A 13,335-nucleotide genomic window follows, 5' to 3' on the forward strand; every position below is an offset into this window, starting at 1 on the left:
TCTTGGAGTTCTGCTAGACAAGGAGCAGGTAATGAGAGTGTAAGACATATTATGCTAAGGAATTTTATTACCTATGCTTAGCATAGTACATTCTCATCCAATAATTCAGCTGGCCCATGGAGTCCAGCTAAAGTTGTTCAGTGCCATAGCACTAGCTGTATGGCAATTCTGTTATTACAGGCAGGGAGCTTATCTGGAGTATTAGGGCTTCTATACAGGAAGAGTTGTACAGTCATGAGGTTGCCCTGCACAGGGGCTACACCTGTAGGGCAGACAGGAGAATGCAGACATGATAATTAGCACAACCTTCATGCCTGCATATTCTTGTCTGTGGCAGGGGATGGGCATATGGGTTCACTAGTCCACCAGGGAATTAAACTTATTTTTAATTGAAATGTGTGTGAGAGCCACCCTAACAGAAGTTGGAGACTGCTCACATACCACCAAACCAGACCTGAGAGGTCCTAGACCTTCCTCATCCATACCTCTAAGACCGTGCACTACTGCAGGCAGACTGGCTTCCTACCAGGTACACTTTGCAGTAGCAAGTCCCACATATGGATAGAGCTGCTTTGTAGAAATATTGAGCAAGATAGGTCTGCCACTGTAGATGGCCTCCAAAACAAATTAGTACATTTGTTAGGTGGTGTCCAAATTACCATGTTTGTCATCTATTCACTTAACTATGCTATTCCCAGACATAGAAGTGATCCACTGGCTTTCCTCAAAGCTAATAATGTAGGTCGGATCACCAGGTCCACACCTGGTTCAGTTCTAAGCTCAAGCAAAATTCTTATCTGCCCGTGATTTTGCAGAATATCTCTGAGTTTGCTTCATAGCTTTGGTCTGCTACCAATCAGTTATTAATCTAATACTCACCCCACATAGAACTGTGTTCAGTGAACTAGCGCTTATTGTTTACTTAGAAATTTAAAAAACATAATGATGACTGCCAATACTCTGTATATGTTGCTGAACTGTGGATATTTTTTCTGCCCTCAGCCATTCTCACATTCTAACAGCAGTTTTCCAAGACTAGATATCATCTGTTTGAAGTAGGCACTTTGGTTATTTTCTCCAAGTGATACAGTTTTATAAAGAATGCATTGATTTATTTTTTAAATGTAGTCACAGACCAAGTCAACATCAGGTGACATGTATATAGGGGGTGGTCTGATTATCCAGGTCAATGGTAGTTTATTCAGGTGATCTAGAACCTTCTTCCTACTTCAGGAGTTAAGCCTGAATGAACTTTATATGTTAAGTATGCGTTTCTGACTTCAGCACTGAGTGTTGTAATTTGAGCACAGAATGCATCAAGCTTTGATTAATAATCTTACAATGAATTCTCTCTTTACTGCCTGTGTTACTATAAAATAAATACAGTATGTTGTAAGATCATATTTTATTGCCATTATTTTGCTGGAAAACATATTTTAATTTGACAGACATGTTGTCTGATCTGCATGCTCTTTTTGTAATGCTTTAAACTATATTATCACTTTATTGATTATATATTAGACATGATTTGAAAACCTGGATATATTACATGACAAATACTAATCTATCTTTTTGTTATGTTTGTTCTAGTCTGAGGAAGACTGGGATGAAAATACTCAGGATGTAGAAGTGTTAGCACAGAGACCAGCTGATTGGATATGGGATTGGTCTAGTCGACCAGAAAATCTTCCTCCAAAGTAAGAAGCCAGTGCTACAAAAACATGTAAAGCACTCATTAGTTTAACACAAGGTTCAAGAAAACAGTATATTAATGTAATTTTATTTATTAATGTTGTGGGTCTGCATTTAAGCTGTTACAATCATTTCATTGCCTGAAGTTTTAGACTGGTATATATTGTTTGCTTTAGATAGCTGGTGTTTGAAAGAGTCTTGGTGAAAATGAGAGACTGAAGAAAATGTTTGTTCAAACTTGAATAATGGCCATGCACTAAACCACTAGTTTTGCAATTCATCCTTCTGCATTTTAAAGGCAGACTACCTGTACATACCAGTCAGGTAACAGAAAGAGAGAGAGAGAGAGAGAGAGAGAGAGAGAGACAAAGAAAGAGAGAGATGTAACCTTTTCTGCAATGAGTCATCTGTTTGTGCATCGCTTATGCCAGCTTCAAGGCTAACTTCCAATAAAGACATAATGAATGTGATCTGTGAGGTCACTGAGCAGTGAGAACTGTTTGGATATTGCACATCAGTATTGTATGAATAGTCATAAGAATTTTGTTAGTTTTGATGGTAAGATGTTTTGCAATGGCATCCAGACTGATGTAGTTTTAAATTAAATATTTAATTGTGACCACAGATCGTTTCCCATGGAGTATGTACTGGTTAGTTAAGCAATTTATTAGAATTTTCTGGAGACAGGCTGTAAAATGCAATTATACATTAAGTAGGTGTTATTTCCCCTTATTCTCTTCAGAGTGGAAGTAATAAATCCTCAAGTCTTGATGTTTAGCATTCAGAATGAATACTAGAGTATCTGAATGAACAGAAGAGGGATTTTGTCTTAGCTTTCAAAATAAGTTGTATCAGAATGCTCTGGAGAAAGTTTGAGGGAAAATGTACTTGCAAAGATATTCATTAGGAGTTAAGAAAACATTTCTTAAGAAAAATGAGATGGGTGGCTGTGGTCATGGTAGCATTTTCTAGATTGGAGTTCTTATTACTAAAGAAATTGCATATAAACTGGATTGCTTGTTGATACAATTCTTGCAAATATATTGCAATTTTCGGTACTTACGTATTATCGCAACCACATTTTTAACCTCTTGTAATTAGTAATGTTTTCACGAAACAACTGCATAATTATATACAATTATAAGTAATATATATTACTGTACAAGTACAAATGAGTGGGTAAACTTCCACTTAGTACTCTTTCACATTGCCTGGGAAAGAGGAATCAGAACAAGAAGCCCAAGCAGGAGGTTGTCAACCACCTACAAAAGGACAACAACTGTCATCAAGCACATTATTTAAAACATGCAGCCTACAACCATTCTGTGTACCACTCTGACCAGAAAAGCACGGGAACTGCGATCCTCTAAGTGTTTTAATGGTTGTACTACTTTTAAAACGAGCTTCCTAAATCAACCCTTGAGAAAGACTTCTGATTATGGAGGCTTCAATTACATGTCGGTTGCATCCATTAAATCCAAGAAATGCTACTTTTCTTCGGACAGTCTAGTGTCTGTATTCAGTACATATGGCATGACCGTGTTTTGCTTGAAAGTCAGACTCCTTCGTAGATTTTTGCTTGCACTTAGTGAACGTCAAATTGCGGAGCAGAAAGGACTAAAGACTTGTTGCCAATGTAGCAACACTCACTTGCTCAGATCCTGCCTGCGAGTAAAGGATGTAAGTAAGTGTTTTCAGCCCCAGAAAAACAGGCACAGCTTACTTATTTCTCAGAAATTAAACATTTCTAACAATATTCTGCTGTGGATTTCAGGCTTACTGCATGTAAAAGTCAGCTAAAGTTTTAGGCAACCAAAAATGATTTTAATTATACGGGGTTAGAAATGTGGTTGCGATAATATGTAAGTACCCAATTGTCTTTGGAGTATTGTACCACAAATAACAGGAAATGGCTCTTGGATTGACACAAAACAGTTTGATGTGCCTCCTATATTTCATCTAGAGTGATCCATGTGTATTTAGGAGTTAATGGAAGTGAATCAGTAACTAGTACAGTTCTCCATTCCTCACTAGAGGAGACTATGTGAGCAAGTGCAGAAATATACACTTGCTTTTTCAGTAGGCTGCTGGCCCACTGTTGCACAAGGTGATGGCCAACCAAAGGAAAACATCATGTAGATACTCATGAAGATGTCTTGTATACCACTTTGCAGCAACCATTCTCTCGGGGGAGCAAGGAATACTCTGATTGCAGAGGCCTTACTGTTTGGTTTAAGGTGTATAAAAAGGAGGTATAGAAGTGCAGCATTCATACTGGTGGCCTACTGGCTTACAGTCACTTCCCCCTTTATAGTAAATAGTAAAATCTTTAAGAGGGTTTTGAAATCTCAGAGTTTTTTTATGCTATGTAGGGTGGTACAGGATATTTCCCCCTGCAGGGATGTGTGAAAATTATGTCGTTGCTGTGTGTTCTTTTGGTCACATTACACTTGGTTGCTCAACTTAGATTCATAGATGTTTTTCCTTAAGGTTTTGGGACTTATAGGAACTTACTAGCCTATTGGTCTGTGATGATCTTAAGAAGTCTAGCCTTGCATACCCATGGTAATTATTAGCCCCTACATATTGCAATATGAATATACAGTGGTGGGAAGAACAAGTTTATGTTGGGGCAATTGCACGTTTCCCCTATCCATGAGGGTCAGTGGTACTAAATTGGGGGTGAATATGTAGTTCTCCTTATATATGTCCACACTGCTGGTTATTGTCTAAGCTTGTAATAGTCTGCAGACTAACTGCCTAGTATTTACCTATGAAAAAAAAGCTAGTTATTTAAACCTTCAGACACTGGACCCAACCCAGTTTGGTTTCATCAAAGGTAGGTTGTCCCTACTCAACCTGGTAGAATGTTTTGAGAGGGTCACCAAAGCAATGGATGATGGCAGAATGGTTCACACTTCCTAGCTCAACCTGGCTATGTTTTTTTCAGAAAATACCCCACTCCTGCTTTGTTGATAGACTCAAGAGGTCAGGTATAAACCCTTATGTCAACTGGTGGATAGCCAGCTGGCTCACAGACAGGACCCGGGAAGTTATTAGGTAGTTCACATCTACAAAGAGGCCATTCCCCAGTGGATTGGTCCAGGGACGTCTTAGAATTGATGAAAGCAAATTACTCATCATGATTACTTTCAATAAAGATCTGAAAAAATACCTTCTTTGCTGTGGAGTTTTCTTTTAACCTAGAGCTTAGGAAGCTCACAATCTTCATTCAGAATTTTCATCTGAACCACTACCGTTTGGCATACCCTACATCCACTTATATGTGTGTATCTCTCTCTCTCTCTATATATATATATATATATATATATATATATTTATAGTTTCCACTTGGTTTAATGTCAGAATTTTGAAAAATATTGGCAACTGCTTGTGCAAGATCATAGCAGAGCTGGGAGTGGAATTTTGCCCTTTTCCCACTGTAGTGCAATCTTGGAGTTTTTATATTTAATTTGCAGGGGGTGGGGTGGGTACAGGAACTTTTAAACATCTACACACACACACAGACACACACACACACACACACACACACACACACACACACACACACACACACACACACACACACACACACACACACACACGTGTGATATAGGACTATTGAAGCATATTGAATGACCCAGTTGTCAACATACATAAAGTTGATGCAAAACTATTGACATATAGTAACTCCAAGCTTACACAGTTCTTGGGGAAAGGGCATATGCCCCAACTCCAAGAATCTTCTAATCTTGTGCACCTCTAGGTACCTGATGACCATCTGTTTAGTCAACAAAATTCTGTCAACTAACCAGTTGCTGACAAAAACATTGTTTGATAAATGTAATGTCTATATATAGACAGAGAGAAGAGAGAGTGAAAGGTGTGAAAGGTATTCAAAGAACACCACTAAATGTTTGAATATGTTAGCTATTTATCATAATATCATACAAAGTAGTTTGTTTCAACCTATGAAGATTAATCATAGTACTGACTTTCAAAAGGCATAACAGAGGAACCTGAGGATTTTGCACAATAATTGGTGTATGTATATCAGTGTGCATACAGTTTGTAACATGGACCTGATGTGTAGACTTTGTTCACTAATTTGATTATGCATCTGTTACATCTGCTCAGACTGTGCAAGAGCAGTAGTTCATGTGCATCAGATGGGCATGTCATTTGTATCAAAGAAGCATGTGAGTAAATGTGCAGTGAATATCATAACTCGTCTCCATATGCACACTTGAAACAAACACATAACAGGCAGCTTTGAGGTTGCCTTATGTGTGCAAGAGCTATTTATTCTTTACAAGCAGCGAACATCAGTGAAGAGGAGAAACAGGACATGGCAAAACAGCAGATTACAAGAAAACCTGTGCTGATCAACATAGCAAGCTAGGTGAATTTGAAAGGAAATACTCTTAAAAAAGGCTCAATTTTTTAATGATGCATAGTTCAGTTTTAGAATAAATATTTGTATGAATTTGTATAGGTCTTTAATTATGAAATTGCCACTAAAGAAACCTCTCAGCATTCAGTGAATTCATTTATATTTAGAAAACTTTATGTGAAGTTGTTCAATCTCGCTGTTCATTCTTACACATTGGTTTGTAGCCAATCCATCGGCTCCGAGTCAGCCTCTTTCACAAGCTCAAGATCTTAGAGTAGCTGAAGGCCAAGTCCATATCCCATGTTGCTTTCTATTTTACCCCAGATCTAGTTTGCTGCTGTAACAGATCGGAGGTCGTTAGAGAGCTTGCGCTAGTATTATTGATCTTTTTTCATTATTCTATCTTTATAGCAAAGTTTTTTGCAGTTTTTCTTGATAGACTGTTTTTTGGGCTAGTTAGCCTTTGTTTTAATTCAGCCTTTTGTTGTGTCTTTCTGCTTGATGAGATTTTCGTCCTTTAAGAGCGGCTGCTCTTAGGCCTTTGGCTGTTCCTTAGTTGTTTTAAACAGAGTGTTCCCTATCCTTGCTTACACTTTATATTTAGTGTGTTTATATAGATAGTTAGTCTATAGTTTTTGTAAAGTTAAGATTTATAGTTAATAATACAGTGTTATTATAGTTATTGTAGAAATTGCTGTGTGTGTGCTATAGTTATTTACAGGTATTTAGTGTGCTTAAATAATTGTTGTTGGATTGTTCTGATTGGTGCATGCTGTTGTTGTTATTATGGCTGATCAGAGAGAAAAACAGAAGTCAGGTTTTAAAAAGTGCCCAGAATGTGGGAATAAGATGTCTATTACTGACTCCCATGTCAATTGTGTTTATTGCTTGGGGCCAGTTCATCACCAGGGGGATTTCTCTGTCTGCCATTCCTTTAGTAGCAGGGTGTTACTGGAGCAAAGAAGAAAGCTGGGGGATAGAGGCTTGCTGAAGCCAGATTTTCAGGAGTCCTTGGACAAGGCTGACAAGACTTCCAAATCGTCGAAGGGGTCGAAGTCCCCCAAAGCTTCCTTGGAGCCCAAGTCATCAGCTCCGAGCCTTGCTGTGAAGGTGCGGTCGCCGGCTCCACAATCTTCGGTGCCATGCACCGAGCCAGTGTTTCAGAGCCAGTCCCCAGTTTTGGAGCCGGTCTCCGAGACCTTAAGGTCACCCATTCTGCAATCGATGGCTTTTTTGGTACCTTCGATTTGTTCTTCGAGAACCCTCTCCAATGTGGATGTGGACCGAGTGGTGCAGAGGCTTCTCAAGAACCCGGCACTGGCCAAATTATTATCGACTTTGACCCAATCAGTTTCGGAGCCCAAGACCATCGTACCTGTTGTGACTACTCCTCCTCCAAGCTGAGCCAGGCCTTCAGAGCTGGGGGAGGGGATCTGATGATTGTGGAGCCTTCGGAGCCGAGGCCTGTTCCAGTTCTATTGGCTCCATCAACCCTGACTTCTTCGGTGCCATTTGAAGAGTATGGGAGCCAACACTCTCTGGTTGGCTCCGGGGGGGGGGGGTTGAACCGATACGGATGAGCTCGGCTCCTTCCTCTGGGTCAGAGCCCACTGTCTCAGTGCCAGGGAGGTTGCCTTCTTCTTTGGAACCGACAACTTCTTCGGGTCGGAGCAGTGGAGCCTTTGATGCTATGAGGAGGGTTATGTCTTCCCAAGACTCACACGTCATCAGGGCCCACCTCCTCCTCCCCTAAAGTGCCTCTTTCTGCCTCTACATGTCAGGTCCCCATGAAGCATCGAGACCCAGAGCCTCAGGTAACCTCATTGGGTGACCCATGTTCTACTGAGACCTCACCAGAAGCCCCCACTGATGAGGTTCCCGCGAAGAAACTTTGCAAGAGGAGGCACTTAGACTCCCCGCAGGAGTCTCTTACATCAGACCATGACTTAGAGGAGTCAGAAGGGTCCCCATGGTCCCCCATGGAAGATATCTCCTTTGATGACATCCTTGAGGTCCTTAAGCAGAGGGGTGACTGGCAGTCCGTTAGCCCTACTGAGGATGAGTTGATGCTCCTGAAGGCCTTTGGGTCTCAACCTTCCACCTGCTGGGTGACTCTGCCCTTCAATGAACTAATGGAATTGGTTGCTCGAAGGGCATGGGAGTCTCCTGATACTGTGGAACCTATCCCTTGGAGGCCCAACAAGTTTATTACGTCCCCCCAAGATAAGATGTTCCTCACTAAGGGAGTGCCAGTTGATGCCATGGTGGTGGCGGCGGCCACCAAGAAAGAGATGTCTAAAACCTCTTCTACTGTCCATCCTCCTAATAGAGATTCCAGAACTATGGACAGGTATGGGAAACGCATCTTTAGTTCTGCGACTTTTGCTGTGCGATCACTCAACTACTTGACTTATTTTACCCATCTTCAAAGAGATCTCCTGAAAGAGCCCAGAGATACTCTGCAGGGTAGTACAGATGGATGTGTCCCTGAGAAGGTGACAGCCTAGCTTAATACCCTTAATTTCATAGTTAACTCGTCCATGCGGCTCATTTCCTATGCAGCTGATGGTTTGAGAAGGGCAGTGGGTTCAGCTATAGATCTTCGGAGACATTCCTGGATGTGCTTATGCTCCTTTGCGGAAGCCTTCAAGTCTTCTTTTGTTAACACCCCATTCGATGGCTCATCTCTTTTTGGGCACAAAGTCAAGGAGACTCAAACTAGGTGTGAGCAAGATATAAAGACTCTATCTGCCATAGGAGTCCGTTTTTCCACCCCTACTAGACCATACCCCAAAGGGCAGAAAGGTGGAAAAATGTGGTTCCAGAAGTCCCAAGGAGCTTTCCAGAACATATGTAGTGAACCTCCCTCCAGGGGCAGAAGAGGGTGTAATAATGGAGGACGCTGCCCTGGCGGCAGAGAGGGTCTGCAAATCCAGGGCGACAGGGATCAGTTCTTTGGTAAGCCCTCCCAGTGCTCCTGAAAGGAGGCCCAACTGTCCTACTCTGGAGGCAGTCAAGGGTCACTTGTCTTTGTATTTGGATGCCTGGCTAGGAATTACAAAAGATTCTTGGGTACAAAGCATTGTTACCAGAGGTTACATCATCCCATTCTCAGAACCCCCACCTGTTTGGAAGAAAATCCCAGATGTCCCACCCAGTTTCAGGGATCAAGCAGCAATAGAAATCCAGAGGCTGGAGGAAAAGAGAGTCATCCAGCCAGTCCCAGCAGACCAGATAGGATCCGGAACTTACTCCAGATTATTTTTAGTTCCAAAGAAAACAGGGGACTGGAGGCCCATCTTGGACCTCAGCAGACTCAACACATTCGTAAAGAAGGAGAAGGTCTGGATGGTCACGCTTAAATTGGTCCTTCCATTCCTAGGAACGGGCAGTTGGATGTGCTGTATAGATCTCAAGGATGTGTACTGCCATATCAAAATGGCCAGACCATCCAGAGATCACTTGTGTTTCCAGCTGGGAGCCAGTCACTACCAATTCCGAGCACTGCCCTTTGGCCTCACAACAGCCCCCAGAGTATTTACCAAATGCATGGCAGTGGTTACAGCTCACCTGAGGCGTCTAGGATTCCGAGTGTTTCCGTATCTAGACAACTGGGTCCTTACCGCCACCTCCAGGCATCCAGGCATCAACTAATTCTGTCCAGGGATCACACTCTCAATCTGTGCTTTCAGTTAAAGATAACTATAAATTTTGACAAGTTTGTGTTGTCGCCATTGCAGCGTATCTCCTTTATTGGAGCAGAATTAGACACCACCACTGCCATGGTAAAAATGCCACTTGATAGAATAGCCACTCTTCGAAACCAGGTATTGGACATTCTGCTGAGAAAAAAAGTACCAGCCTCTCAAGTATTGAAACTACTAGGTACCATGGCAGCTACGCTCATAGCAGTTCCTCTGGGGCGTATGCACATGAGAATACTTCAATGGTTGCTCTTCACCCAGTGGTCTTACCAACAACTTCTGATGTAATTCTTGATAATGATTACAGACTCTTGCAAGAAGGATCTTCATTGGTGGTTGACCAGCCACCAGGTAACAGTAGGTCGCCCATTTGTTTCTCCACCACCGTCAGCCACAGTGACCATGGATGCTTCTCTGATAGGGTGGGGGGGCTTTTTCAGGGAAGAACAGCCCAAGGCACCTGGTCAGAAACAGAGTCACAGTTGCACATCAATGTCCTGGAGCTGAGAGCAGTGCTTTTGGCATTGCAGCACTTCCATGACTCTCTTCCTCTGGGAACGATTGCGATCCAGACAGACAACATGTCTGTGGTCTGGTACATTAACAAGTAAGGGGGAACCGAATTTTACCCCTTATGTTGAGAGGCCTTGAGAATTTGGCAGTGGGCGGTATCCACCGGGTGCTTTCTGATAGCAATTCATATCCCGGGGATATCCAATGTGATCGTGGACAAACTGAGCAGAGCCATTCTGTTACCGCACGAGTGGTCTCTCAAAGATGAGGTTGCAGAGATGATTTTCTGCAGATGGGGCCAGCCTTGGTGCTACCTGTTTGCATCCCCTCTGAATGGCAAATGCAGAAGCTACTTTGCCCTGCATCCCCCACCAGGGGACAGCCCAAGGGACTTGCTTGTACATGATTGGCCCCCGGGACTCCTATATGCCTTTCCACCAACTCCCCTGATTCTAAAATTCATACAGAAAGCCAAAGCACTGGGAAGGACTGTAATCTTAATAGCCCCTTTTTGGCCTCGTCAGATTGGTTTTCCTTCCTTCAACTCTATCAACTGGAGGAACCTTGGATTCTGGACCCAGTTCCAGATCTGCTGACACATTCGTCAAGGGCCCTTCATCCCTCTCTTCATTCCCTCCAACTGACAGCTTGGATGCTCCGATTCCCAATCTAGCCAGGTCACACGACTTTTCCTTGGAGGTACAGCATATTCTTGTATCTTCGCATAAAGCTTCCACTAGAAAGTTGCATGCCAGCAAATGGAAGCGATTTGTCTTTTGGGCCTCCCAGAGTAATATTGATCCTTACGTTGCCCCGATTGCTAGTATTCTGGAATTTCTGTCTAAGCTTTTTCATGAAGGTGCTGCAGCTGCCACTATAAGAGTTCAGTTGGCTGCAATTTCGAATTTCCACCTCAGATCTGAAGCTTCTAACCTAATGTCTCACAGACTATGTAGGGCCTTCTTAAAGGGTACCATTCATCTTAGGTCACCTGTTAGGCAACCTTTTACTCCCTGGAATCTAAATTTTGTGCTGTTATAGATTATTCTCCCTCCCTTTGAGCCTGCATCATCCTGCCATTTAAAATTTCTCTCTTGGAAAACAATTGTCTTGGTAGCCATTACCTCAGCACATAGAGTGTCTGAACTTCAAGCACTATCAAACCCCCATATTTGGTGTTTCATCCTGACAGAGTGTCACTGAGGACTAATCCTTCCTTCCTTCCTTTCAAAGGTGTGTTCCGAGACTAACCTGAATCAAACTGTTGAACTTCCAACCTTTTTCAGTAACCATTCTAACAAGTTGGAGTATATGTTGCATAAGCTTGATGCTGACAGACAATTGAGATTCTATTTGGACAGAACAAAGGAATTTAGGAAATCTGAACAACTCTTTGTTTCTCATGCTGACACTAAGAAAGGGCTACCAGTGTCTAAAGTTACCCTTTCCAAATGGATAACTGACTGCATTAAATTTACATACTCTTCAGCGAACCAACTATTAGAGCATGGCGTGAAAGCGCATTCCACTAGGGCTGTTTCCACTTCTTCAGCTTATGTGACTCGATTGCCTTTGGACACTTTATGTGCAGCTGCCACTTGGTCTAAGCCACATACTTTTATCACTCATTACAAAGTGGACAGGCCTTCCAGGGACAGGGTTTCCTTTGGTTCTACTGTCCTCAGGAATATACTCCCGTGAGCCACCCAGGATTAGGATGCTTGGGATGCTACCCATGTGTAAGAATGAATGGCGAGATTGAACAACTTCACATAAAGAAGTTATGTACTTACCATAACATTCCATGTTAGTTGTTCATCTCGCCTTCATTCTTACATTCCCACCCACCTTCCCCCTCCAGGTTCTCGAAGAATGAGTAAGACTTGTGGTCTGGTGGGTCTTGTTGTGCGACTTCTTACTCTGGCTGGAGTACCTGTTATGTGTTATATCTGTTATCTGCTGGGATCAGCAAACTAGATCTGAGGTAGAACAGAGAGCATCATGGGATAGGGTCTTGGCCTCAAGCTACTCTAAGATCTTGAGCTTGTGAAAGTGGCCGACTCGGAGCCGATGGATTAGCTCCAAACCCATGAATGAAGGTGAGATGAACAACTCACATGGAACGTTATGGTAAGTACATAACTTCTTTTTATCTGACAAGGGACTTATTAATTAATGTACAGTAAATGTGTATGCAATAACTAATGAGAGAACAAAAGTATTACATTATTCACATGCATTATAAAGCAAGTTAAGGGCAATATTTAGTGAGAACTGTATTTAAAAGGGGCAGAATAGTGATCACTTCTTGGGACCCCTGTGCACCCCAAGTGCCCCTCGTCTCTTTCACACCTGTCCTGGCTCATACCATCCAAACAGATTACTTCATTTCTAATTCAAGGATCATGTGGCTACTAGACCCCAGAGGTCATGCAGTTCTAGATGCTGTGTATTTTCAACCTTTTCATCTACTGATGAACTGAACAAAAATCACTAGCAAGGAAAGAATTTCAGTCATTCTTGCAAGAGTATAAAAATCCTGTATGTGAATATTGCCTGCCTCCCTATCCCTACAAAAAAGGAAGTTACATTATGTGTACCTTTCTGGTGTTAGACTAGGGTGAATGTAAAAGAACAAATAGCCATAGGCATGCATTATACAACTGAGGGTCTGCAGGAGGAAACCAGAGCACCTGAATAAAAAAAACACACACAGTGATGAGTACATGCAGACTCCACACAGAAGTAATCACATCCAAAAACATATCTAGAGAACAAAGCACTTTGATAGGGTAATGCTGCTCTCTGTATCACTGAGCTGATGGTTTGTTGTTATAGACAGTCAGACCGTTTTGTAGAATGTTGATGTCTGACTGATGAAAAATAAAAAAAATTATGACCAATATACTACTTTTAAATTCACTGCAACCTTTTCCCCAAACAAACTCTCACTTTCTTTCAGATAGCCCCCATATCCTTCAGTTATAGCCACTTATTTACTGTGCACACTTCAAATGTCTGTTAAAATAGCCA

The 13,335-nt window shown here is 42.0% G+C and overlaps 1 protein-coding gene across 1 annotated transcript in view; it reads left to right on the forward strand.

Annotated features, from left to right (window-relative positions):
- The window catches only part of LOC122795736 (BCL2/adenovirus E1B 19 kDa protein-interacting protein 3-like), an 864,428-nt gene that overhangs the window by 637,353 nt on the left and 213,740 nt on the right, over window positions 1–13,335 (forward strand). The window contains exon 4 of the mRNA XM_044064046.1: window positions 1,591–1,697. Within this exon, the coding sequence (XP_043919981.1) occupies window positions 1,591–1,697 (107 nt within the window). The remainder of the gene's footprint in view (window positions 1–1,590; window positions 1,698–13,335) is intronic.

This window comes from Protopterus annectens, chromosome 2.part2, assembly GCF_019279795.1.
Source record: "Protopterus annectens isolate FY-2018-M chromosome 2.part2, PAN1.0, whole genome shotgun sequence".
NCBI lineage: Eukaryota > Metazoa > Chordata > Ceratodontiformes > Protopteridae > Protopterus > Protopterus annectens.